Source organism: Ochotona curzoniae, unplaced genomic scaffold, assembly GCF_017591425.1.
Source record: "Ochotona curzoniae isolate NIBS_2020 unplaced genomic scaffold, NIBS_Ocur_1.0 contig_1014, whole genome shotgun sequence".
Classification (NCBI taxonomy): domain Eukaryota; kingdom Metazoa; phylum Chordata; class Mammalia; order Lagomorpha; family Ochotonidae; genus Ochotona; species Ochotona curzoniae.
Window position 1 is genome coordinate 47,164,119 of NW_024464920.1, and position 27,748 is coordinate 47,191,866.

Below are 27,748 nucleotides of genomic sequence, written 5' to 3' on the forward strand. Positions count from 1 at the left end.
GCCATGCGGAGCTCCTTCTAGCCTTGGGACACGGTGTCACTCGTTTGAGCTGGAGGGCGAGAGGCTGAGGATGGGTGGCCCCGGACTCGGACTCGGCGTGGCTCTGGACTTCGTGATGAGCTCAGCCTCCCTGCGAGTGAACAGAAACACCCACAGATGTCTAAACCGGCACAGCTGAGAGCCATGTAGGGGTGCCGGGGCTATGGAGATGGCTCAGAGGGAAGTGTTGGGAAGCTGGCCGCCATGGCCTGTATAACATCTGAGTGCCTGAGGGCAGGAGGATGGAAGGGGGGCAGTTACACACCCCTGGGAGAGGAGGGAGAACAACTCTGGCCAGAAGGTGAGGAAAAACAAAAGCAAGAAAATGGAAACATTCAAACACACTAACAAATTTAGTTCCAAGGAAGGTAAGAATGTTAATATAAAAAATAGGAGTTGGCACTGTGGAATAGCAAGTTAAGTCACTGCATGCTGAATCCCACATGGCACCAATTCAAGTCCTGTCTGCTCTACTTCTAGTCCAGCTCCCTGCTGATACACCTGGGAAAGAAGCATAAGATGGTCCAAGTGCTTGGGTCCCTGTAAACCATACAGGAGACCATGAATTAAGCTCTTGGCTTTGGGCTGGCCCAACCCTGACCACTGTGGCCATTTGGAGAGTGAACCACTGAATGAAAATTTCTTTCTTTAAAAGTCGTCACCTTGAACGTGCCCAGAATCTCATATGGGCGCTGGTTCTAATCCCGGCAGCCCCGTTTCCCATCCAGCTCCCTGCTAGTGGCCTGGGAAAGCAGCCGAGGACGGCCCAAAGCTTTGGGACCCTGCACCCGCGTGGGAGAACCAGAAGAGGTTCCTGGCTCCTGGCTTTGGATCGCCACAGCATCGGCCATTGTGCTCACTTGGGGAGTGAATCATCGGACAGGAGATCTTCCTCTCTGTCTCTCCTCCTCTCTGTATATCTGACTTTGTAATGAAAATAAAATATTTAAAAAAAAAAAAAAGCCTAGTCATTGCTGCAGTGCCCCAAGCACCCAACTCCCCACTCCTGCTTTTGCAGGGAGAACTACAACAGGACCACTCCTCCGACGGGGTGTTCGGTGACTTCCGCCACTCAGCCCTTGGGCGTGATCTCTCTTCCCACCTGCTCTCAGAAATGTCCCAGGTCCTGTTGGGGCTCTCCTTCTTCCAGGGAATGGAGCTCATTGGGGTGGTATAGTGAGAGGGGAGAAGGCTTAGTCTCTGTTTTTCCGCTCTTTCCTCCTCTTTCTTGTCCTTCCTGTGGGGGAAAAACAAGAGACAGCAGCATGACTGCATTCAGAGATCCAGTGTGGATTCCTCAGAGCTTTCCCTGGAATCCTCTCACCGGCTCCCAGGTGCCCACGTCCCTGCTGCCCGAGGTCTCTGTCTGCACAGACCTTATAAGAAACACTGTTTCCATGTGCTGACTTCCTCCGGACTTCTTTTCTGGCCGTTCCTCAGCCAAGGACGAAGGTGGGATGAACCTGTGGTCAGCCTTCTTTTTCTCGGCTGCTCTTTTATTCATAGTCTTTACATCCCTGGAGGAGAGAAAGGACAATGACACTTGGTTAGAGCAAGACCAGAGGCCCTGGAGAACCCAGGGACCTGCAGGGGAGACCTGCAAGAAGCTCCTGGTTCCTGGCTTTGGTGGCTCAGCTCCTGCCGTTGTGGCCACTTGGGAAGTGAATTCGTGGACAGATCTTCCTCTCTGTGTATCTGACTTTCCAATAAAAATAAACAAATCTTTTTTTAAAAAGTTATAATACAGAGGTGGGCATTTGGCCCAGTGGCAAAGATGCTACTGGGAATGCGCACAGCCTATAGGAGACCCTGGCTCTGTCCCCAGCTTCGGCTTGGGAGGCGATGGTGATGGTTCCCACAGCTGGTTCCCTGCAGTGGGTTTAGGGCTCCAATCTGGCTCAGCTGCGGGTGTTGCAGGCAGCCGGAGACTGAGCTGGAGACTCCTCTCTATTTCCAAGACATAATTTGCAAACGCAAGCTCCCTTAGGTACCTCAAGAAGTTCTCCCGCAGTTCCCGCAGGTAATTGTTGAAGTAATTCCATTCGCTCCAGTGAAGCCGGGTCAGCTGGCGGAAGTTGTCCTTTCGCTTCTGCATGTTGTTCAGCGTCAGGGCGATGAGCTCCGCATAGGTCAAGGTGGAGTCTGTGGTTCTGGCCGTCAAGGAGAACGCCCCTCCTGGACTGGACTGTGTGAGCTGCACTGTCAGTGACCTTGAGCCTAGGGCACTGGCACTAGGGGCTTGAGATGGCAGAAAAGGGTGCAGCTCCTATGTTTATGGACAAGGCCTGGGCAGTCTGAGCTGGTAAGGACTCCTGGGGTCTGACAGTTCGCCCCTGCCCACCCCTGGGGTCTAGAGCAGTTTGCTGGCCCTGTGGGTGGGAAGGCGGGAATAAGGAAATGCTTCGGCATCAGGTGTCACCCAGAAGTCCTACTCTGCTGGCCTGGTGGTAAACGGGAAGAGGTTCCCATGCCCCTCCAGCCTCCACCTGGCCCAGGGCCTCCATCTCAAGATTGCAGGTTGACAAAGATTCTCTGCACCACCCTTCTCTTCCTGATTGGACGAGATCTCAGCATCACTCACTACCACCTGTGTGACCTCCACGCGTCCATCCTCCCCATCCGTACAACAGGCAGAATGACCCCTACATTGGATGCTGTAATGGCAGTTATTTAGAACCGGCTGTATACCACTGGTTCGTAACACTGTTAGGTTGGCATTAACTGCCCTTACGTAGTGAGGAATAGGTTAAGGCATTGAGTTTGGAGGTGAAGCTGTGCACCCATCGGAGATCTCAAGACTGCAGTTGTAACTGTGTCCCAGAGCCAGATTCCTCCCATTCATGAGACTGGCGCTAGGACTGCACCTAGGCTGAGCTCACCAACAGGCTCCTAGCAGCAGGCACCCCAGTGGGCACTGGCTTTGTACACTATGTGGAAGCCTGGACACCTCTGGCCAGCTCTGGCTTCCCGTGATGAAGAATTGGGCTTGTTTGGGCCGGGAGCACTGGAACCATCCAAGCACCGCAGGCAGTGACAAGGATATGGGACGGCCTTGGTCTGCTCCTTCCGGGCCACCAGCACGTCCATGCCATACTGCGACAGAACGCAGTAGTTCTGCAGGAAGTACACGATCAGGGGGCTCTTCCCGTAGATGTTGAAGAGGTTTGATGTCAGTGGAGGATTCCGGCCGGCGGGGCAGGACTGGAGAGGGAGAATGCAAGGAAGCGATAAGGGGTGCTGCAGCTTTCTCAGTGAGCAGTAAGAACTGAAGGGATGGGGTGGTGCAGGGGGTTAGACTGCTGTTGGCAATGCTGTCATCCCGTACTGGAGTGCCAGAGCCAGTCTTGGCTGCTCCAGTTCCGATCCAGCTCCCTAATAAAGGGTCTGAGAAGATAGTATATGATGGCCCAAGAGTGTGGGCCTCTGTAAGCCATATGGGGGGCCTGAATGGAGTTCCTGGCTCCTGGCTTCAGTCTAGCCCAACCATGGTCATTGCAGCCATTTGGGGAGTAAATCAACAGATGTAAGGTCTGACTTTTTCAAATAAATAAATATTTAATTATTTTTTGTGAAAGATTTATCTTATTTAGTTGAAAGGTAGAGGGATAGAGAGAATGGGAGAATCAGAGATGGATGAGAGAGAAACAGATCTTCCAGCTACTGGTTCATCTTACAGATAACTTCAATGGCTAAAAGGCTCCAAGTCAAAGCCAGGAGCCCAGAACTCTGTCCGGGTCCTCAGTTCTTTACTTTTGCTTTTTTCTTTTTTACTCTATATTTTAAAGATTATTATTGTTATTATTTTTACTTGAAAGGCAGACTTTATATCTAGAAAAGGAGAGAAAGATCTTCCATCCACTGATTCACTCCCCAGTTGGCCACAATGGCCAGAATTGAGCCCATCTGAAACCAGGAGCCAGGAGCTTCTTTCGGGTATCCCACGCGGGTGCAGGGTCCCAAGGCTTTGGGCCATGCTCTACTGCTTTCCCAGGCCACAAGCAGGGAGCTGGATGGGAAGTGGAGCTGCCAGGATTAGAACTGGCGCCCATATGGGATCCCAGGGTGTTCAAGGCGAGGACTTCAGCCGCTAGGCCATGCCGCGGGGCCCTCCCTTTCCTTCCTTTTTACAAAAGTTTTGCAGCCCACATTGTAGCTCAGTGTGTTAATGCCAAGGACTGTGACGTCTGAAGCCCACACAGGAACGCCAATTGGAGAGCTGGCTGCTCCACTTCCAATCCAGCTCCTCCTTGCTACGCACTTGGGAAAGCAGCGGATGCTGCCTAAGGGCTTGGATGCTCGCTACCCGCATGGGATGGAGACACAGCTCCTGGCTCCTAGCTTTGTCCCGCACAGTCCTGACTGATCTGGCCATCTGGAGAGTGAACCGGCACATGGAAGATCTCTGTCTTACCCCCTCCGTCACTCTACATTTTTAATAAATAAAGCTTTTTAAAAAATTAACAAAAAATTAGCAAATAATTGAGTCACTCAACAACTGCAGGACCATGACGTGACAAGGAATGAGAACACGGCTGGGCCAGGTAAGCATGAGTGGTAGGAAGGAGAGCTGTTTCCGGGGGTATAATCAGGGAAGGCTGCTTGAGGGAGGTGAGATTCTGGCTGAGGAGGGAGGACGCTGTGAACGTGGATGGTCCAGGGCAGAGAGGACCCGAGGCAGGCAGGAGATGGGTGAGGCTGAGGGACAGAGGCAAGGCAAGGCAAGACCTGTGGGGTTCAAGCAGAAGCTGGGAAGCAGAGAGCAGAGGAGGAGGTTGCTGGGGCGGCAAAGGTTTGTGGGCTAGCGCTGCTTTCTAAATGTGAGAGGAGCCACAGGAGAGTCTCCACTGAACACAGCACAATTTGGATCTATTAAAAAAATTGCTTGGGGGCTGACACGGTGGCCTATCTGGCTAATCCTTCATGTACGGTGCTGCGATCGCATATGGGTGCTGGTTTGTGTCCCAGCTGTTCCACTTCCGAACCATTTGGCCTGGGAAAGCAGCACAGGATGGCCCACTGCCTTGGAACCCTGCACCCAACACTGGAGACCCAGAACTTCCTGGCTTCTGGCTTCAGAATGGCTCAGCTCTGGCCGTTGCGGCCATTTGGGGAGTGAACCAGCAGGTGGATGATATTCCCTCTCCTTCTCTCTCTCTCTCTTTCTCTCTCTCTGTAATGCTGAATTTCAAGTAAAGTACGTAAATCTTTAAGAAAAAATTCTTTGATGGACGTATGGGGAAATGATTGACAGGTAAGAACGGACAAGAGTGGTCGGGGAGCCCGGCTGGGGCCAGGGAGGAGTCCGCGGGAACAGGCTCGGTGGCTATGAAGAAGATGGAAACAAGTGGCCAAATTAGAACACACAGTGAGGGTGGAGCCAGCAGGACTGCCGGCGGCCCTGACAGGGGCTGTGAGAAAGGACCAGGCCTGGAGGGGGAGGATTCACAGAGAGACAGGTGCAAGGGTGGGAAGATCAAGGGTTCTGTTTGGGACACGCTGTCTGTGAGCGCCAAGGGAGGCCTGGGATGACTGGAACATGTCCCACAAAGTCAGGTGTCACAACCGTGATCCCCAAGGGATGAGGGCTTGGAGGAGGGGCTGAACAAGAGGTGACCAAGGATTCCTGGGATTCTCGTGGAAGTGAGTCAGGTGTCCCATGTGACACTGGTGAGGCTTTAGTCTACTCTGAGTCTTGCCTCCCAACCTCAGCATCTCCAGTGCCCTCGGGAGCTCGAGATGCAAGCCTGGGGCCCCAGCAGAACCGAGTCACACGGCACCGGCTTCTCACTTGATCCGAGCATCTGCCACTGGGGCTCCCGCACATTTTGAGAGAGAACTGAGAAAAAAAATCATGCAGCAAGTGCATGAAATAGTCTTCAACGACATTCAAATATGCAAACCGAGCCCTGGAGACATGAGGGCCGTGTGAGTAAAGATTTCATCAAAGGGCTCAGTGTGGTAGCCTAGTGGCTAAATCCTTGCCTTGCATGCACCAGGATCCCACGTGGGCGCCTATTTGTGTTCCGGCTGCTCTATTTCTCATCCACCTCCCTGCTTGTGGCTTGGGAAAGCAGTTGAAAATGGACCAACCCTACACCCACGTTTGGGAGATCTGGAAGAAGCTCCTGGCTCTTGCTTTTGGCTCAGCTCAGCTCTGGCCATTGAGGTCATTTGGAGAGTGAACCAGCAGAGGGAATATTTTTCTCTGTGTCTCTCCTTTTCTATCTGTAAAATATGCCTTTTAAATAAAACTAATACATTCTTAAATAATAAAGCAGAGAGTGTGCCTGAGGTTTGCCATGGTGATGATACAGACCCAGCCAATGCAACGTCATGATGTCAGGAAAACCACAAAGCACCAATGTGCCCCAGCAGTTACTGCCCCACTTTACAGAGCTAGAAACTGGGTCCAGCACAGTAGCCTAGCAGCTAAAATCCTCACCTTGCACAAGCTGGGATCCCATATGGGCGCCGGTTCTAATCCCAGCGGCCCCGCTTCCCATCCAGCTCCCTGCTTGTGACTTGGGAAGGCGGTTGAGGACAGCCCAAAGCCTTGGTACCCTGCACCCACGTGGGAGACCTGGAAGAAGCTCCTGGCTTTAGATTGGCTCAGCTCTGGCAATTGCAGCCGCTTGGGGAGTGAACCAGTGGATGGAAGATCTTCCTCTCTGTCCCCTCTTCTCTGTATATCTGACTTTCCAATAAAAATAAAATAGATCTTAAAAACAAAATAAAACAAAACAGAGCTGGAGTCTGCGGTCCAAGGCCCTCTTCTTTCCACATAATCTCCTGAGTTTCAAGGAGGTGACTCAAATCCTTGGAGGAACCAGACAGAATGCTTGGTCGGCTTGTGCCTTCCCCTCCGAGAGTCACCTCAGACCGCCTCCCGGATGTCCCTGCTCCCTCACGCTGACCTCTGACCTCCACCACGTCCACCACCCCCACGCCCACCTAGAGCTGTCCGAGCGCGTGTGCGCATGCGCCTACCTCCTTCGAGACAGTGTTCGCGTATTCTCTTGCTTCGGTGAATGCGGTGCGAGGATGACGCTCTGTCAAGGTGACAAAAAAGACAGAAACACAAACAAAAGCAGATCCCACTGGAGCCCACGCTGGGCATGAGCAGATCTCGGCTTCCAGTAAAGGGAAGAAGCTGGGTGCCCCGCGATCCCAGATGGCGAGGCACTGCAGGAAGGAACTTCATGCGCTCTTGCGTGGGTTTGAGTCGGACCCACGCCTGCAGGCCACGTACATGCTGGTTTATTTATCCCACCTGTCCGCCCAGCGAACACATACTGCACATCTCTTGGCATCAGGCCCTGGGTGGTGCTAGAAATGGACGGCCTCTGAGGAAGGCAAGGTGCAGTGGAGAAAAAGGACGCGGCTGACATGCATTCCCGGGTTCTGATGTTTGCTTGCATGTCCTCCCAAAGGTCCTCATGGAAAGGCTTGGTGCCAAGGTGGCGTTGCCAGCAGGTGGCAGAGCCCTTAGGCAGGCCCTCAGTCATTGGACACATGCCCTTGGAAGCAGTTCTTATTTGACCTTCTGCGATCTAGGAAGAGGGCTGACACGAGAGCCTAAGGCTGGGCCCACCCACACTTTCTGCTTCCTGGTCCCCCCCCCCCCCACGTCATCCCTTCTCCTATACTGTACCATCTACCATTGCCACCCACTGCCCTCAAACCAACTGGGTCATCTGATCTGAAACTTGAACCCCTCAAATCGGGAGCTAAACAAACTCTATATAGATAAATTGGGTTTTCTCTGGAATTTTGCCATAGTAACTGAAAGCCAACCGAACAGTAGCCCTGGTGACATGACAGGATTCCCACTAGTACAAAGAGTGGACACAGAATAAGGAAGTGTGTGTGCGGTGGGGTGGGGGTTAAACTCTTAAAATGCTCCCGGTTATGACTGTGGGAGGACAGTGCAATGGCTCAACTGGTTAATCCTCTCCCTTTGACTGCTGGGATCCTGTAAGGGTGCCAGTTCATGTCCTGGCCGCTCCACTTCCCATCCAACTTGAGTAGGCAGTAGCGGACGGCCCAAAGCCTTGGGATACTGCGTCTACACGGGAGACCTGGAAGAAGCTCCTGGCTTTGTATTAGCTTAGCTCCTAAGGAGCGAATCAGTGGATGGAAGATCTTTCTGTCTCTCCCTCCCTCCCTCTGTAAGTCTGCCTTCCTAATAAAAATACATGAATCTTAAAAAAAACAAACAAAAAGCTCCCTGGGATGGGCTTTTGGCCTATCCAGATGTTGCTTAGGGGATCGGCACTGCCCACAGTGGGTTTAACCACCACCTGTAATCCCATGTTTGGGGTGCCATCTTGAGCCCCAGCTACTCTGTTTCTGATTCAGTTCCCTGCACTTAGGAAAGCAGCAGAAGATGGTCCAAATGCTTGGGACCCTGCAACCACTTGGGAGACCCAGAAGAGGTTTCCGGATCCTGGCTTTGGATCAGCTCAGCTCCGGCTGTTGTGGTCACTTGGGGAGTGAGCCAGTGGATGGAAGCTCCTTCCCTCCTTCTCTCCCTCAGTAAACCTTTTAAAAATAAGTAAAAGTTATTTTTAAAATACATTTTCCAATTCCTTCAGTACTTCCTCTTTTTTTGGCCCATGAGGTCTTTGTAAAGTTAATATATCTGGGGATCTTGAGGAATGTTCCAGAAATATTTCCAAACCTTTTGGTCAGGGTACCAAGCTTTTCATTTTTAATGGTTTTAATGAGAAACAGATCACACAGTCCTTGCCCTTCAAAGCTTCCCTTTCTCTTCCTCAAGAACACATACAGGCTAAAGTTTCTAGAACTTTAGGAGGGCAGTTCCTCGTGTTACCTGTGGAGGTCCTTACGGGTTCCACTGGGTGTTCCTCAGCCACAACGGAGGCCCACACGGCTCACAGCCCTGCCGACAACGGTGTCCAGCCACACAACCCACTCATCCAGCGAATGCTCACGTGCCAAGCCAATGTCGGTTCCTGAGCCAACCCGGAGCCAGGGACAGTCCCTATTCCCCCACAACCCACTGGCATCATCTGGAAATGGCCCCATCTTTGCCTTGGCTCCTGCTTCCCGTGACTCTGTGTGCTTCCTGCCACGGCCCCACGAGGCCTGCCTTGCCTCTGCTCCCCAGGGCAGCTGGGTGGAGCCCCCGGCCTTGAGGTTTCCCTCACTCATGGACATGGACAGACATGTGGAAGGGGAGTTGGCACCCCTTCTTCTCCAGGGAGGACAGTGTCATTCTGACCTCACCATCACCAGAGCAGAGCTTGCTGAATTGCAGGAAACGGCCTCACCTGCCCCTTTCCTGGCCGGCCTTGGACCCTTCACAGGATTCGGTGCTTGTGAGCTGCCCTTGACTTCCTGAGTGGCTAAGGGGGTTTTCTCGGAGTTCGGCTTTGGGAGAGAACATTCCAGGAGAGCAAAGAGGAAGAGAACCCAGTTAGGCAAGACTGGCAGCGAGAGGCAGCATATGCCATCATGCAGGACACTCTCATTGTTCTCAGCCAAGGGACATGCAATGGGCAGCAGGTGCTATGCAGAGCCCATAAACGAGGCCCCTGGGGGCCCAGCCCCAGCTGTGTCACTCACAGCTGGGCGAGTCACTGAGCATCTCCTGGCAGGGCAGAGCTGGCCACCATACTCTCCACACCCCCTGCTTCTGGAAACAACTCCTGGGGCAGCTGGCACCATGACTGACGCTGGACGAATCCTGACACTCGGTCCCTGGCTTGAGGAGTCTCCCAGTTGAGCCGGAGATAGCATGACAGTAAGTAGAAATAATTCCATATGGATTTCCAAAATACCAGGTATCAAAAACCATGTATTTCCACTGCATTTTCCCCACAGCTTTTTTTTTTAACTATTTATTATTATTATTTTAGATGATGTTTACATAGTAAACATAGGATGGGAAGGATCTAGAGTTAAGGAGAGATGTGTGTGATCATTGTTTCCAAAGCACAGCTTTTTTTTTTTTTAATTTATTTATTTTTATTGGAAAAGCAAACAAAGATCTTGTGTCCATTGGTTCACTCCCCAAGTGGCCACAATGGCCAGAGCTGAACCCATCCGAAGCCAGGAGCCAGGAACTTCTTCTGGGTCTCCCACATGGGTGCAGGGTCCCAAGACTTTGGGCCATCCTTGACTGCTTTTCCAGGTCACAAGCAGGGAGCTGGATGGGAAGTGGAGCAGCCAGGACATGAACTGGCACCCATATGGGATCTCAATGGATGCAATGTGAAGATTTAACCACTGAGCCATTGTGTTGGGCCCCACAGCTGTTTGAAGTTCCCTCATAGGAGTTAGGGTTATATCTGGACAGGAGTGACAGACTCAAAATAATGGTGGCTCCCACTAGGTGAAATTTTTTCCCGTGTAGTAATCTGAAGACAGCCAAGTCGAGGCTCACAGCGTGCTGCTAGGCCACCCACACAGGGACTCTGTCTCCTGTAGCTCCTGGATCCACTTTCCCCAAGTTAGGTCTCAGGGTCTGCAACGACAGCCAGAGCACCAGCTGTCACATTCACATTCCAGGCAGAGGAACAAAGGACAAAGACAGGAAGGGTTCCCAGGGCTGCTTCCCAGGGACCACTCCCCCAAATGGCCCCTGCGGCTCATTCACTGGCTCTCAGCCACAAACAGAGGCTAGGAGCACATTTCTATTCGAACCATGTGCAAGGGGGTTCTTTGAAATGTTCATAGAAAATGTTTATTATAGGGCTGGCTGGCACAGTGGAGTAGTATGGTAATCCTCTGCCTGTGATACCTGGGAAAACAACGAAGCCTCGGGACCCTGCACCCATGTGGGAAACCCAGAAAAAGCTCCTGGTTCCTGGCTTCAGACTGGCTCAGCTCCGGGCATTGCGGCCACTTGGGGAGTGAACCAGTAGACAGAAGATTCTGACTCTCCTTTACTCTCTGTAAAATCTTCCTTTCAAATAACAATAAAATAAAATATTTCAAAAATAATATAACCGGGCCCGGCGCAATAGCGTAGCTGTTAAAGTCCTCACCCTGAATGCACCAGAATCCCATATGGGTGCTGGTTCTAATCCTGGCAGCTCCACTTCCCATCCGGCTCCCTGCTTGTGACCTGGGAAAGCAGTCAAGGACGGCCCAAAGCCTTGGAACCCCGCACCCGTGTGGGAGACCTGGAAGGGGCTCCTGGCTGAGTTCCAGCCATCGCGGCAGCTTGGAAAGTAAACAATCAGACAGAAGATCTTTTTCTCTGTCTCTCCTCCTCTCTGTATATCTGCCTTTTCAATAAAAATAAATAAATATTTTTAAAAAATAAATAAAATAACCTTTAAATCCCATTAGCTTTCTACATATATAAAAGTACTTCAAAAATCTGTGGTAAAATGAAATTAAGAGATAAGTCTATGTTGGTGTAAAACATGTTTGAAACTTTCATGTGGTTTTTTTTTCCCTAAAAATGCATTGAAGACCCCTCCTGCTGACCTGCCCCCAACTTAGCATCTCTAAGAGCCAAATTCTTTCACTTTTGCCTTGTGGTGTCTTCATAATTTATCACTCTGTGTTAAGGTGATATGTTAATGAATGATTCTTTGGGGTTTTCACTTCTGCTCTATGAGGATCCCCTGGTGACATGAAGATATTAGCAGTTAATACATTTGAATGCCTTTTCTCCTGTTTTATTTTTCATATGTTCAATTTACATCACCCCCAGTGACTGAGCCCTAAGCGGAAGGGGAGATTTCTAACCTTCTCATCAAGAGCCTGAACTTAGAAGGAAGGATGAGTCGGACTGTGAACTAGCATCCCATATGGGTGCCTGTTGCAGTCCCGGCTGCTCCACTTCCCATCCTGCTCTCTGCTTAAAGCCTGAGAAAACAGCAGAGGATGGCCCAAAGTCTTGGGACCCTGCACCCATGTTGGGATACCCAAGAGAAGCTCCTGGCTCCTGGCTTCGGATGGGCTCAACTCCAGCCACTGAAGCCATTTGGGGAGTCAGCCAGTGGATGGAAGATCTCTCTGTCTCTTTTTCTCTCTCTAACTCTGACTTTCAAATATAAAGATTTATTCATTTTTATTACAAAGTTAGATATACAGAGAGGAGGAGATAGAGAGAGGAAGATCTTCCATCCGATGATTCACTCCCCAAGTGAGCGCAATGGCCGGTGCTGCGCCGATCCAAAGCCAGGAGCCAGGAACCTCTTCCGGGTATCCCACACAATTGCAGGGTCCCAAGGCTTTGGGCTGTCCTCAACTGCTTTCCCAGGCCACAAGCAGGGAGCTGGATGGGAAGTGGAGCTGCCAGGATTAGAACCGGCACCCATATGGGATCCTGGCACGTTCAAGGTGAGGACTTTAGCCGCTAGGCCACGCTGCCGGGCCCTGACTTTCAAATATAAATAAATGAATATTTTAAAAAGAAAGAAGAAAGGATGAGTGTCAGGCCAGGGATTGGCCAACATATTCTGTCACAAGCCAGAGTGAGCATGTGCTTGGCAGGTCCTAAAGCCTCCATTGTAACTTGGCTGTGTCAGCCCCAAGGCAGCTGCAGACCCCAGAGGACGACTACTGGGGGCCGTGTGCCAATAACATTTTATTTATATAGAGCAGCAATGAATAGCCCTATTCATAAACCTTGCCCTGAACAATGATCTTTTTCAACTCTCCAGGAAAAACAAAGCAAAACAAAACAAGACTTACTTGTGGCATCTGGTTACAATACAATACAAAGTCAATACAAGCTCTCTGAACTTGGAATTGAGAGAAAGTGACAGGGACAGCAGTAATGGGAGCGGATACGGGGATGAGAGGACTGGCAGGTACAGAGGCCATGTGTAGAGTGTGGGGTCTGCCACAGAGCCACGAGTGGGCAAGGCCGGCCTGTGGTTCCCACTGCTTGGAAAGTGAGCGAAGGTCCTCTGAGACAGCAAGAGGGGACAGGGAGGATGTGTTAGGGCTGCGGGTGACAGGAAGGTGTCATTAGCTGCTCAGCTGGAGAGGCTTGCAGGGAACAAATCTGAGCTCAGACTGTGGTGGTGAGAGTGGCGAGGTGAGAGGCAGGGTTTCTGGGCAGTCAGTAGAAAGGAACAGCGCAGAGCAGGGCAGGGGGCAAGTGTCAGGGATGGCTGCCAGCTTCCTGTAAGGTCCAAAAGACCAACGAACCAAGATCCAAAAGCTTGCAGGCCTGCTGCATCATTTCCTCTCCCCCTAATTTCTGCCCCTGGGTGCTGCAGGTGACCTAGCCTGGGCAGGGGATAAGGGGACAGGCAGTGGGGCACGGGAGGGGAGAGGGAGGGCAGGATGGAGCAGGGGTACAGAGAGGTGCATGACAGTAGAAGCCGGGGCTCCAGGGGCTCAATGGGTTTTTCTAACCATCCCCTCTATAGCCCCACTTCCCAGTCCCCCAACTCCTGCTTACCTGGGCATAATAGGATTTCCTGCTCTGGGTTGGCTTCCGGGAAAAATGTCTCTTAGAAGTGAAGAAATAAAAATCTCTTCCTAAGAAAAGGGAAAAACCATTTTTTAGTTCCTTCTTGACGTGTGTGTGTGTGTGTGTGTGTGTGAGAGAGAGAGAGAGAGAGAGAGAGAGAGAGAAAGAGAGAGAGAAAGAGAGAGAGAGACAAAGAACAGGGACCAGACACTGCAGGGAGAATAAGCCTTGGGCAAGCCTGGGACCCCTGTGGATTCCACCTGCTGAAGCATGTGGACACTGGCTGCCTGGCAGGGCTGATGAACTACTGAAAGAAACGTGTGCATGCAGAGCCCTGGACACGGGCAAGCACTGACCCATGTGCCAAAAAAAAGACTCCTCTCCAAAGCAGGTAATTCAGTACCAGCCCAACAGAAATGAGGAAAGGTGGATGAAATGCTTTCAAAGAAACAGCCCACCCACCCACACAGGACTGTGCTTCACACTCACTAAAGCATCAGGACATTTGAAGATCATTTCTGGATTTTCCTGTGTTCCACATCGAAAGCCATCCCTGCGTGCGTGTGATGATTACTGGGGAGGTTCCCACCTGCCCTTCCCAGGCCTGCTCTGGGTGACCACCCAGGACCAGAGGTGCTGCACTACTCGCTGTGTCGTCGGGGTGTTCCTCTGGACAGTCAGGAGGGACCGTGCAGGCTGTCAGCACCGAGCCCCTGCCGCCAGCCCGGGCCTGGCACTCAGCACTCATGCTGTGTTTGTTGAGTAACACCAAAGTTGTCTGAACTTCTGCTTCCTCATCTGTGCTGTGGTTTGAGGGGGTGCTCGGCAGACTGTCAGCAAGCTGGGGGGTACCAGCACGGTACCCGACACGCAGGGGACATCCTTTGTTGGCATCTCTCTCTCAAGTACCAAAGCCCACCCCTACACTCCCAAGTCATGTGGACCCCGAGGACACACAAGTATAACCAGAAGTTTGGGCCACTGGTCTGTGGGGCGTGGTCCGTCTCTGAGAGGGGAGCTGGACCGACAGCCTCAGTGCTGGGTGAGGCAGGGTGTCGGGGGCTACACGTGCCACCTTACCCCTCATCATCCTCTTTCTCTGAAACATTAACTCTGCCCTGCGGGATCGCTCCGGGTCCAGCTCCGAGTAGTTCCAGTTGGCATAACTCTGCGGGCAAGGGTAGGTGCCTACAAGGAAATTGAGAGTGGTGATGGACACTTTGCCAGAGAGAACAGGAGGTAAGGCAGATGTGGTCTGGAAACACCGTCCTGGTTCTGGACAGGTTGGCCTTGGGGATCGGCCCCACCTCCTACTAGCCCCGTGGCCTTGGATAAGGTGCTTCATATGGCGGGAGGTGGAGGGGCTGGTGCGGGGAAGGGTGAGCTGGGGCACGGGCTTGGTCTGGAAGTAAACCTTGAACTACCTGAGTGTTTTGTGCCGGAGGGCAGAGGGGGCCTCTAAACACAGGTGTGCAACGCTGGGACATGCTGTCCATGCAGAAGGCAGGGTGCCCTGTGTTTATCACACCCACATGGGCTAAACTGGGAGTTCCCAGTGGGCAGGGGCTGGCATCACCAGCACCAGCAAGGGCTCCACATGCACTGGCTCTCCTAATGAGCATGCAAGTGGGCTGTGCACGGAGTGTGCCAGTGCTGTCTCCTACCTTCCCGAGAAACTGAGAAAGCTGTGCCTCTGTTGATCAGAAAGTGGACAAGAGGTTTATTCCAGGGGAATAGCTGGGAGACACAGGTGCAACCCAGATGAAATTGGGATTGGGAAGGAGGAAGAGCAAGAAGAGAAGAATCAGAACGGGAGGCAGGAGGGTGCAGTGGTCAGAGACCTCGCTCTGGAGTCAGGTGACCCAGGAGCTGCATTCCTGCCCCCACTGGTTTGCTCTGATTCCCTTGATCCTGCTTTACAGAAACAGGATTAAGTGGGCAGAAAAGAGACCGCAGTCCCGAGACAGGCCTGTTGGCAAGGTTGGCCCCATGCTGACGTCTGCAAACGTGGCTGGCAGAGCTCTGTACACGGACATGCAGCATCCTCTAAAGAGGACTGGCTCACTGTGCCTGGAGTGGGCATGTTACGCGAACACCTGCTCTCCGGCAATCACAGGACACGGAAGGGTGCTCATGTAACTGCCCCGAGGAAATCCTTGGGCATGTGTCTCTAATGGGCTTCCCTGGGCATCACAGGGGATAGGCAGGCTCTGTGGGTTTCATTATGAGAGGGAGAGAACATAGGGGAGCCTGCTTACGGCCGGCGTTGTGATTAAGGTGCAGAATGCAATGCCGACATCCCATATGGGTAACAGTTGGTGTCCCAGCTGCTCCACTTGTGACTCAGCTCTCTACTAAAGCACCTGGGAAAGTGGCAGAAGATGGCCATTTGCATGTGGGAAGCTGGCTTCAGATCAGCCCAGCTCTGGCTGTTGGCAGTCATTTGGGGAGTGAACTAGCAGATGAAAGATGTCTCTTTCTTTCTCTCTCTCTCTCCTTCTCTTGCCCTCTCCCTATGCCTTTTAAATAGATAAATAAATCATATATGTGTGTATATATGTAATATAGATATATATTATGTGTATTATACATACACACACATCTACATACTAGCCTCCCTGTCTTTCTTGTGATCTTGCCATGTATTCTTGCTACATCACCATGACATATTTCAGCCATGACAACTATATGTTGAGACTTTTGAATTTTTGTAGCTAATCTATTAATGTAAGGGTGATCCTGGGGACCCCAATACAACAGGAAATGCAAAGTGAGAACCTTTCAATAAACCCCAGCTTTGGATAACCTTGGGAAGGTCCAGATTGAGATGAGGGAAGAGGGGAGAGGACTGAAAGGTAGTTGTTAAAACAGGTGTCAGGCTGGCCCTCGAGTCAGCCAATTTGGTCTGCGAGCTAGCCTGCAGTCACTGTAATAGCACACACACGTAGGCAAGCAGACTCCCAGGGCAGGCTCTTCCCTCACCATTGCTGTCCCCAGCAGGAAGAAGCCGCCGGCACTCACCTGCAATCCACAGGTTTATCGTGTTGCACACATAGGCCTTGAACTCGGGGGTGTTGAACCAGGACTGTGGGAAGCAGCAGCAGAAGCTGGTGTACACAGCTTTGCTCAGAAGTGATGGCAACCTCTGGCCGAGGAGTTGGGGGGCATCAGGGGAAAAAACAGCATTCAGGCAACATTCTGGGCATAGGGTCCCTGCCACCCATGTGGGAGGTCTGGTGGGAGTTCTGGGTTCTTGGCTTCTGACCTGGCCCAACTGCAGCCTTTGTGGCCTAGGGAGGTGAACCAGCAGGTGGAAGACCTCTCTCTCTGTGCCTTCCAAATAAGTCAGTAAGTCTCTTTTTAAAACTATCTATGTTTATGGGCTATGGTGAACCACAGCGCTGTGCTGGGAACACTGGAACACACTCTTACTACATTGTATTTTGGTACTAGGTGGTGTTGTTTCTTTTTTAATGCACGTGTTTTGCCTCTCAGCGCACAGTGTGCACTCATAGCTGGCTTTACCTACGTAACATCCGAACGAAAGCCTTTCTCCAGGTCAGTACAACCTCTGTTAGGCTGTTTTTCCCAACAGAGACCTTCGTCCTGCTGGCCTGGGAGGGCATGATCAAGCTTCCCCTTATCTCCCATCCCTGGTTACTGTCTTTCCTCAAATACCTGCAACAGCCATGGCTGGGCGGAGGTCAGAGCCACAAGCTGGGCCCTGCCAGGGCTCCAGGGTAGGTGGCAGGAGCCCAGCCACTTCCTGCTTCCCAGGGCCTGCACTAGCAGGATGTGGGAATCAGGGGCTGGAGCCAGGAAGTGAATTTGGGTTTTCCGCTGTGAGATGTGGGCATCTCAACTGCCAAGCTAAATGCCCACTCCTCGTGTGCATTTTAATGTTGTAGCCACTTGAAGAGTAATCCTGTGGATAGAAGATCTCTCTGTTTTACTCTGTCATTTCCTCTCTTTGCGACTCTGCCTCCAAATTAACAAATCAACACACTGAGGTATAGCAGGTAAAGCCAATATCTGTGGCACAGTATCCCATATGGGTGTCATTTCAAGACCTGGCTGCTGCACTTCCCACCCAGCTCCCTGCTAATGTGCCTGGAAAAGCAGCAAATGATGGCCCAGATGCTTGGGTCCCTGCTGCCGATGTGTGAGACCCAGAAAAAGCTTCTGGCTTTGGATTGGTCTAGCTCTGATCACTGCAGCCATTTGAGGAATGAACCAGCAAATGGAAGATCTTTGTCTCTCTTCCTGTATCTCCTCTCTCTGTAACTCTGCATTTCTAATAGATAAATACATAAATAAATAACTTGCCTCACCCTGCAGAGGTAACCAAACCATAGCTATTTTTTCCATCCATAGGCCCTGATACCTATACAGATATTTCTTGGTTGCAAAATTGTGTTCATTGCTATATAAACTGTCTACCAGCGCAACTGTCCCAGTCATGACATACGCCTATGTGACAGCTCTACTGTGCTGTTGTAACACTGCATGGAGAGATGGAGGAGGAGTCGACGGTGATTTGCTCATTTCTCCCCAGGGCAGAGAGAGTTGGGGGCTCTCCTGGAGTCAGAGTGGACAGCAGTCTCACGTGACTTCCTGTCTGACCAGCGGTGCACGCCTACCTGCAAAAGTGCCTCTTCATAGTGGGACCTGGGCTCCCGGAGCAGCAGCAGGGCATAGCACCGAGCCGCCCGGTCGAAGAGCTTCTTCTGGGTCTCGATGTTGGGCTGCCGGGGTGCAGAGAGAGGGCAGGGGTGACTACGGCTCCACGCTGAAGTCTGGGAGGATGGCTCGTGGTTCAGGACCATCAACCGTGTATGCTTTACTCAATGGGACACCCCTTTACTGCATCAGGTTTAGAGGCCCGCCCTTTGGCTCAGCTCTTCAAGTGCAGGGCAGCTGCCAGACACCAGGGAGCAGATGGCCAAGGCGTGGGTGCAGAGGGGACAGGGTGAGAGGTGAAGCTGCAGGTGGAGCCCGCAGGGCGGGGCTGAGGGTCGCTCGTGCTTCATGGGAAAGGGGCTGCCATGTGTTTCGTGGAAAAACAACTTCGGCAAGGGGAGCCGTGAGCTGCGAGCCGTGAGCCGCGAGCCGTGAGTGGCTCAGTCTTACCTGGTACCTTTCATGAAAAAGCCACCAGAAGCTGTCCAGCCACAAGGATTTCAGGAGGGGAGCCGAGAGGAACTTCTTCAACTCTTTATCCGAACAGAAGGACTTGGGAGAAAAATACAACTCACATCAGTATGTCTGGCCCTTGTGCTCCCCCTAATTCACCTGGGGCCACAGTCAGACTCAGAACCAGCTCCCAGCCCCACCTGCCTCGCTGCCGCCTGTGGGCCCTGGCTGGTTATTCTTGCTAACTGCTCCATCCTCCCAGAAGAAGGGGAGGGGAGAGGGAAGAGAGGGAGGAAAGGATTACAGAGAAAAACAGATCCAAACTCACATACACAGACCAGGGGAGAAGGGCATGTCTTTATTATTATTATTATTATTATTATTATTATTATTTTACTTTTGATGTTGTTTACATAGTTGATCAAGGTGGGAAGAGTCAAGAATTGGGGGAAAGTGGGTGAGACCACTGTTTACACATGGGTACATGCTTATGTACCAGCTGCCTCACTTCCCATCCAGCTCCCTGCTTTTGGCCTAGGAAAGCAGCAGAGGCCCAAGTCCTTGGGACCCTGCATCCACAGGGGAGGCCTGGAAAGACGCTCCTGACTTTACATCGGCTCAGCTCTGGCTGTTGTGCCCATAGGGCAGTGAACCAATGGATGCAGGACTTTTCTGCCTCTCCTTCTTTCTGTAATCTGCCTGTCCAATAAAAATAAATCTTTTTTAAAGAACAAAAGGGAACAAGGCTTAATAATATGCAACGGAGTGACTGAGAGTGGACAGTGCATATAATTTGCACACAGCTCTCTATGAAGTGAGGTCTGGAGTCATCCGTGAACAGGTTACATGGCCAGAACAGTCTAGAGACCCTTGCTCTGGCAAAAGGAATGGAGATCTTACAGTGAGCCTGGGCTGGGGTGCCCAGTTGGGCCTAGCCACCCTGTGGCCTTGGGTGAGCTCTTTGGCTGCTCCTGGAGTGAGCAAAGGAACAGCTGTGCCTGCAGGGCCAGGGCAGGGCCAGGGCAGGGCCAGGCACATGGCAGGGCAAGCGGCAGCCCCTTCCCTTCCCTCACCTTGCCACTGACAGGGTTTCTCTCAGCCCGGACCACGTTGCCCACCATGTCGCAGAAGGCCACCGCATTGGGAAGCTCGTTGGGCTTGGTGTTGTCAAAGGCTGGGTACTGATACAGCTCCACCAGCAGGTTCTTATCGGCTGTTTTCTGATGCAGCAAAAAAGAAGAAAGAGAGAGAGAAAGAGAAAGAAAAGGGAAAAAAAAAATCAAGATGTGAAAACAGAGCCCACTGATCTGATAGTTTAGTAAAACAACAGGATCTTTCCCTCGCTTCAGGGTACAGAGCACACTGTCACCAGTGGCCCAGCCCCTGTCCTTGGCTCTGAACCAGGGCAAGTACGGGGACAGAGGGTGAAGGAAAGAGGAAGTGAAATTCATCTCCACAGCAGGGCAGTTAGACTCCAGACAGGGCATCTGTTTCCAACAATGTTACAGCAACCTTGCAGAACAAGGAGGAAACGAGGGGCACGCAACACCTCAGCACCTTTGCCAAAGTCCCACCCAGGCTATTTCTACACTCACATGCAGGATTTGAGGAAATACATGCAAGAACAGATCTGAGGGCACTGCAGGATGTTCGTGCAAAACGGCATTGGAAGATAAATATATATGAAGGCAAAGAAAAAAAAAGTTGGGTATCCATGCATAGTTCTCTCAGGATACGCATTTCCATGAACTTTCTGAAACCCCGGAATGTGACTTCCATCAGTATGTGTGGATACAGCTGCTTTTCGGTTTTGTTTTACGCATATGCATTACTTTCGTTTTCCCGTGTGGTTGCGTGACGAGGGCAGCTCCACCGCAGGTGCAAGGTGTGTTGTCATTTACCTAACTACTTCCTGATTGCTGCATGAAACATCAGGATAACTAACACCACGTGCCTTCCCTCCCCACCCCTTTTGGGTTATTTAGTCAGCATAAAATTTCTCCAAACTGTAACATCGAGTTAGAGAAAGCTATTATCCGTGATTCTCAACATATATCATTCTTTAGAATAAAATTAAAACACAATGACATAAAAATGGAAGTAGAGAAAGAAGGCTGTAACCCTTGACTGTCATCAAGGGCCCCCATAAGAAGCATTCTAGGTGGGCGGTGGCCAGTGACAGTGGAGGAACCGCACTGAGGGAGTCCCTGTATTGACTTGGGGTTGGGCGTCAGCCCCGCCGGCTGTGCCACCCTGAGCGGGACACTCACAGGGTGACGGGTTCCACACAGACTCTTGGCCAACAGGCTTCAGGATGCTTTGGGATTTGCTATAGGCTGAAGGGGGTACAGAGGAGGACAACTATAACGCACAGTCCCACTCTCTCTGGCATGAAAGCTCTGAACACCCTCGTCTGCGTGGCCAGTTGGAGCTGAAAGCACCAAGAGTAACAGGAGAGGCGGGGCCAGACGGCTGCTGGAGGGCTGGGCCAGGCCCTGCGCTCAGTGCAGAGGCCAGCTAACTGCTCTGGGGCCACAGCCTCACGAGGCATATGCAGCCATTGGCGTGCTCTGTGTAGGTGCCTGGGAGACGCTCTGTCCAGCGGCCTTGAACAAGCCCTGGATGAACTATTCCGGGAGGTGGAGGTAGGGGTGAGGCCTCATGGAGGCAACACCCCCTGATCTGAGGCTGGCTGGGACCGGCTCTGCCCTTCCTGGGGCGCCACAGAAATGTTGGGGTCATGGAGGTGTTTGAAGATCCCGCATTTGTCCATCATGATCACTGTCTGAGCAGCAAGGATCTCCCGGCCAGGGGTCAGCAGCTGCTCAGGAAACAGCGCCCCGCCCAGGTGCCTCACCCGCTTCGTCATGAAGGATCTGGTGCTCTTGAGGTCAAGGTCTCTGCACAAATCCCCTTCCGTGGCTGGTGGTCTCTTGGCTGCTGAGGAACGGGAGTAGGGGATGGGGTGGGGAGAGAAATAGGTGAGCAGCTCCTCTGTGGGGCAGGAGGGATTATGGGGACTCTTCAGCCCCAGACACCCAGGACGCTGGAGCTGCGGGGCTCCCCATGTCCAGCCTGGTGAGATCCCCTCCGTTAGCTGACCAGGCTGCATGCTCCATGGAGTGGCCGGGGCGACACATGCCGTGGCTTTCCACGAGGGATGCTTAGCTCCGAGGCCCATTTCTCAGGCACCTTGGAGAAAACTTGAAGGCGCTGTGGACCACAGTGCCAGGTGCAGTGGTCCCCTCCTCACAGGTGGCCCCACCCTCCTTCCTTGCCTCTTGGCAGGTCAGACTTAAGTCACCCTCCAGAGAGGACACAAACAGCCTCCCTAGCCTTGGGCTCCTGCTCAACTGTATTTCAGATACTATTTAAAAAACCAAAAGATCAAACCCCACAGAAACACCACCGAAGCCACGAGAAAGGAGTTTTGCCTCTGTCTCCCGGGCTGCTGCGACTTTTCTCTTTTACAGCCTTCTTCTCCATTTCAAATCTCTCAATTGCCTTCAAAAACCAGGGAAAAATGGGGGCAAAAACAAAAACACAACATGTTGGGACGTTAGGGCTTGATGCAAATCCTGGAGGAGCAAGAGGAGGGGGTCAGGGACTAATGCTTCCCCTGGTTTGGTGCTAGTAGGCCTTGGGAGTGGAGACTCCGGCCCGCCAGGCTTCCCTAGTGACTGGCAGGACCTGGGACCTGGGTCCATCACTGCCATCAACCCACCCCAGACCCCTGCCATCCTGCCCCTCCTCCTGCCTACATCTCTGAGAAGTACAGCACCGAGAACAGTGTCCCGATCAGGGCCCCAGGCATCACAGGCTCTTGTTGAATCTGAGAAAGGGGAATAGTAACACCAACTTCCAGGTCCTTCCAGGGGTCAGAGATCAAGCAATGGGTCTGAAATCCTGGCTCAGGTGGCAGGGAACCTGTCGTTACTGTGAAGCCCTCAGCCCCCTCAAGCTTTCTTCTTCTTCTCTTTTCTTTCTTTCTTTTTTTTATTTTTTAGGATTTTTTCTTTAATTGGGACAACACATCAGATTTATGGAGAGAAGGAGATCCAGAGAGAGATTTTCCATCCACTGTTTGACTCCCCAAGCAGCTGCAACGGCCAGAGCTGAGCTGATCTGGGTCTCCTGTGCGGTTCAGGGTCTCAAGGCTTTGGGCTGTCCTCTACTGCTTTCCCAGGCCACAAGCAGGGAGCTGGACGGAAACCAGAGCAGCCAAGACAGAAACCACTAACCATATGGGATCTCAGAAGTTGCAAGGTCAGGATTTAGCCACTGAGCCATCAGACCAGGCCCCCACAAGCTTTAAAGACATATTTACCTCAGTCTGTTTCCTCTGAACTCCCCAACACCCACACCACTTGAAAGAGAAATAAAGAAAAAAGTTGTCAGGGACACAGCAGAGAGCTCCGATGGTCAACCACCAGGTCCAGCACCTGGTATGGATAACGAAAGGGTCAAGTCCAGTGTCATCGCTGCCAGGGACCACACACAGAATGATGAAGATGCTGAGCTGTTGCATCTCTGACCCCCAACAAGTGAGGTCATTGTGGGCTGGAAGAGTCACGGAGGACTGCCTGGAGGAGTTAGGATGGGAAAGTTGTGGTTAAATGATGAGGGCCTGATCTTGGTTTGATAGAGCACAAATGTTGGCTCCTGCTTGGGAAAGCCTGCTTTGCATCAATCTGAGCGACAGGACACGCATGCAGGAAGTTAGCGGAGATAAGGCGTGGGGAACGTATTGGACGGTGCACCTCTGTGGGCTAGTGTGGCCGTGTGTCTGCCTCCATTAGGATGAACATGGCAAGACAGGAAGGCAGACGGCACACAGCCTGCATGGGTGAAGCTGTGTGGAGCCAGAGAAAGACGGCAGGAGGCTGGAGGTGAGGTGACAAAAGTGGGCGCGGTTCAGCTCACACTGATGATGAGTAGGACCAGGCCTGGGAACCTTAGATATACAGGTGCCCCGGCCCTCTCTCGAGAGGCACACACACCAGATCTGCACTGGCTTCTGAATCGCCGGCGGACTCCGTGTGGCTCCTGAACAGTTTGCTCAAACTCTACAGCCAAGCAACTTGTGGCATAAAACCATGTCATACTGAGAAAGGTTTCCCTCCCACCCCTTGCCGGATTCCCATCCCCGTGGGCAAGCAGCCTGACTTCCTGTATACCTATAGATTTCCCACTCACATGAGAGCTTGCCAGAGAGAGAGAGAGATCTCATTTGTTTGTTCACTTTACCTAAGTGCCTACAAGTGTCTGGCCAAGGCCACCAGGCTGGTGTGGGGAGCTAGAAATGTACTCCAAGTCTATTCTCAGGGGGCAGGGGGACAGAGACCCAAATACTCAAGCCATCACTTGCTGCCACCGAGGGTCTACATTAGCAGGAAGCTGCCACCAGGAGTTGGAGGCAGGAGCCGGGTACCCAGGCATCCTGATACGGGAGGAGGGTGTTTTCAGTGCTGGGACAATGCCTGTCCCCAACATCACTGCTCACTCCTCCAACTCCCGTAACAGCCCCAGGAGACAGAGACAACTGTCACCAGCTTTTATGGGAAACTGAGACTCATAAAGTTTAAGTAATTTACCTAAGTCATATGCGAGGGAACAAGGGAAGGGGAATTTACACTTAGGTGGTCTCGCCACTCTGGAGCCTACACTTCCAGTGCCACCGTGCCTGCCGTAGACACACACACACACACTTCAACCCCTGGAGAGTCACTGCACAGGGGTGCATGTGTGTGAGGGTCACTTTCACTGACCAGCAGAAGTAGCAGCGGGGCGCCGGGGAGTCCCGGCTGTCAGCGGCCACACGGAAGCAGGCGTCTCCCTCCACGAAGACTCACTGGACTGACTGCAGCGGGGATCTCCCAACAGCTCACCGAAGGCACATGTGAGGACTTCCAGTTTCACATCCCAGCAAACTGATGTCTCAATTCCATTTTGCCAAGAACTGTGGGAGTCCCCCTGTATTCCTCAGATTGAAACATTTCACTGACAGCAACACTTATGAGTGGCCAGGTCTCTGCCACCCTCGAGGGCAGCCCTGGTTGAGTTCCTAGCTCCTGGTTCTAGGATGGCCCACCCTTGTTGCTGTGGGCATCTGGAGAGGCAAGGAGCAGACGAGCACTTTTTGTCTTTTTTTTTTTTCCTGTCTCAAAAAACAAAACAAACAAAACAAAAACCAGGTGGGCCAGGTGAGTGGGCTGAAGATCCATCCAAGGGCAGTAACCAGGGAAGGATCTCCCCTCAGTCTCTAGAAAACTCTACAGATGACCTGGGCTGTTTATGGCCGGGGCCTCCTGCCTCGTGTGGGGAAGTGGAGTGAAGCGACCAGATGCACACTTGCCTGTAACCGCAGCAGACACCGGCCGCTGCCTGGGGCTCTCCAGGGAGCTGAGGGGGAGCGGACACCCTGATCTTTGCTCCTTCTGATGGTGACCACATGGAACAGCCAGCCCTGGCAGAAGACTGCTTGGGCCACCTGCTGCTTCATGAGAACATGTGGGAGAGCTCAACCTTGGTCCACCAGGTGGGATGAAAAAACTCGCTGCTTGTGGCCTGGGAAAGCAGTCAAGGACAGCCCAAAGCCTTGGGACCCTGCACCCATATGGGAGACCCAGAAGAAACTCCTGGCTTCTGGCTTCGGATTGGCTCAGCTCTGGCCCTTGTAACCACCTGGGGAGTGAATCAGCGGATGGAAGATTTTCCTCTCTGTCTCTCCTCCTCTCTGTATATCTGACTTTCCAACAAAAATAAATCTTTTTTAAAAAATGGGCAAAATTCTTCACAAAAGCCCCATCAAATACCAACAGATGGCAAATAAGCCAGTGTCAGCAGGCTCCACAGCTGTGACAGATATGGCAGCAGAGGATCTGTGTGTGATGGGGACAGGGAAGGAGCACACAGGGAAACTACACTTTCTGTTCAGCTTGGCTGCGGACTTGAAACTGCTCCAAAAATGAAGAGAGCCTGTGACTTTATGTAAAAAAGTAACTCTGAGATCTCAACAGTGGGAACATGCTTCCAAATCTATGGACCGGCCCCCAGGGCAGACGGGGTGGGGGGCGCGGGGAAAGCCTGGCCTGGGCCCCAGTCCCCGAACTCACCAGGGTGTTGGTCAACAGGCTGGGAACCAGGTTGATTTCAGCAATCCTCTTGTTCACTTGCTGCATGGAGCCGATCAGGCATGCTGGGAGGGATGTGCTGAGGAAGCTGAGCAGCGACCATGTACACAGCAAGACGGGGCAGCAGCCCCTCACCCCCCACCCCTGCACGCTCTGGCTACAGTTATTCTCTCTGCTGACTTTGGCCTTTAGAAACAGTACATGACAGAAGACTGTATTACAGACACCTTGGAAAATGCAAGAAGAAAACAGGGCCATCCAACATGCCAGCACCTTACTCATGCAAGTCTGGAGAGACTTCCCTCCAGTGTTTTTGTTGTTATCTATTGTCTTTTTTTTTTTTTTTAATGTTGCGGGTTTTTTGGTTTGTTTTTACAAATAAGGTATTCTCTAAATGTTTGGGGAGAAATATTCACTATATAAAAACCGTGCGCAGATAGCAATTTTTTTGTGTCAACACAAACTTGTTTTTGATCCTGTTTTTCCGTGAACTTCGGCAGTACATCGCGTGTACTTCACGCAAGGGAAGCATCGGTATGGGCTGGCTCAACGTTCTGATGCCTTTTCCATCCCTTGCCATGCACCCTCTCCGTGTGGCTAAGTAACCCCCGACAGCAAGGCTGCTTGTACGCAGCAGCCTGTACGCATACAGGAAGTATGGCTTCATACTCTTGACTCTTCTTGGGTATTGAATATCAGTTTCCAAGCATTTGCAACGAATGCTTGATGCCCCCTGGCTGTGCAGTGAGTCTCCATGCTTAGGACTGTTTCAAGAGAGATTATTTTTTTCTCAGGTATGAGATGTCTGAGGTGAAGGGGATCTTGACCTTGCTGGTCACTGTTGAAATCAGCTCGGCCCCTAAAGCCCATCTCGCTGCTTCTCTGCCCGGCTCGATTCAAGGACATAGCCTTGGCCAGAGTCCCACAACCCTCTCAGGCCTCCACATGCGGCAAGGTCCACTTTGATTTCTATTACGCTCAAGGGTTCTTAGGAAGCAGAGGACACTTGAGACAGCAGGACGCCTGGAGGGGACATGACAGATCATAGCAACTGACTCGGGTTAGTCAGGGTGAGATGAGCCAGGGGGATTAAGAAGCGGGTAACAGAAGCGGGGGATTGGTCAAGCGAGGCCCCGTTGCAATTCCAGGCAGGATCCCGCACTGCCTGGTCTGGACAAGGAGTTCTGAGAGGCCTGGAAAGCGAAGCACACAGAACACATGCAATTGGCTGGTGGGGCGTGACTCAAGGTGAATGAGCTCCGGGGTTATTTATAAACAGAGGGCAAGCTGCTGGAAAAGCACCTGCGGCCTCCAGAGACATGGCTCCGTGGCCCCTGGGGAACTATTCAAGGTCAAAAAGGAGATGGGGATGGATGAAGGCCTTGTCCAGGAAGTGGGGCAATGATGTCAGAGCCATGAACTCTGGGTCCAGGGAGACCAGCCAGCTGGCAGGTGAGACAAGGTCTATGCTGGGAGGGACAAGTCAGGCCTTTGGGGAAGGGATGAATTAATAAGTAATCCGCAGTGTAGATGTTGAGTGCTGATCACACACACACACACACACACACACACGAACGGCTCTGCAGAAGGATACAGGGCCGGTTGTTCTCCAAGTCCCTCCGCGCGGCCTCCTTGGAGGCGTTGCGCGTGGCCAGCGGCACGTTCAGGTTCTCATCCACGGGGATCATCGGCAAGGCAGAGCTGTTGACAGCATCCATCCTCTCGAGACGCTCCATGAGTCCACCTTCCTGCAGACTCTGACCTTGTGCTCAGCTGGGTCGGCCTCCTGGAGACCAAGAACAGCCCCTGCACCATCTGCCAAGACAGGAGAGGAAGAGATCTACTGTGCCCACTGCCTAGGAGGGCAAATGGACAGTCACGGGGGTGCCGGGCTGACACGGGTGGGGCTGGGTAGCATGTGAAAGGATTTTGGGGCCTCTGAACAGATTAGCTCACTTGGCTGAGGTCTGCCTGTCTTACCATTCATGTGAAAATTGTTGTAGTTTAGGGGCCGGTGCCACGGCACAGTAGCTTAAAC

The 27,748-nt window shown here is 52.2% G+C and overlaps 2 protein-coding genes across 2 annotated transcripts in view; both read right to left on the reverse strand.

Moving 5' to 3' along the window:
- The window catches only part of DMC1 (DNA meiotic recombinase 1), a 51,494-nt gene extending 36,375 nt beyond the window's left edge, over positions 1-15,119 (reverse strand). The window contains exons 1-2 of the mRNA XM_040991208.1: positions 15,109-15,119; positions 6,582-6,591 (exon numbers count right to left, since the gene is read on the reverse strand). The gene's annotated coding sequence lies outside the window, so the exon portion shown is untranslated. The remainder of the gene's footprint in view (positions 1-6,581; positions 6,592-15,108) is intronic.
- On the reverse strand, positions 37-27,428 carry FAM227A (family with sequence similarity 227 member A). The gene is made up of 15 exons (XM_040988198.1): positions 27,305-27,428; positions 25,693-25,775; positions 22,012-22,081; positions 21,303-21,571; positions 19,651-19,797; positions 18,575-18,676; positions 18,085-18,189; positions 16,466-16,589; positions 14,525-14,632; positions 13,433-13,512; positions 3,083-3,240; positions 2,031-2,183; positions 1,416-1,556; positions 1,142-1,276; positions 37-130 (listed from the first exon to the last, which is right to left on the reverse strand). The coding sequence occupies exons 1-15, from the start codon at positions 27,426-27,428 to the stop codon at positions 37-39; spliced, it is 1,893 nt and encodes a 630-aa protein (XP_040844132.1).
- Between the last annotated feature and the right edge of the window lie 320 nt (positions 27,429-27,748).

Bases quoted from the DNA above. Each gene is read 5' to 3' on its own strand.
- FAM227A (XM_040988198.1), bottom strand. From the start codon at position 27,428: ATGGATGCTGTCAACAGCTCTGCCTTGCCGATGATCCCCGTGGATGAG. The intron at 18,190-18,574 runs GTAAGACTGAGC...GCACCCCGGCAG, and splicing joins TTTTTCATGAAAGGTACCAG to CCCAACATCGAGACCCAGAA. The intron at 3,241-13,432 runs GTAAGCAGGAGT...CTCCCTCTCCAG, and splicing joins GGAAATCCTATTATGCCCAG to TCCTGCCCCGCCGGCCGGAA.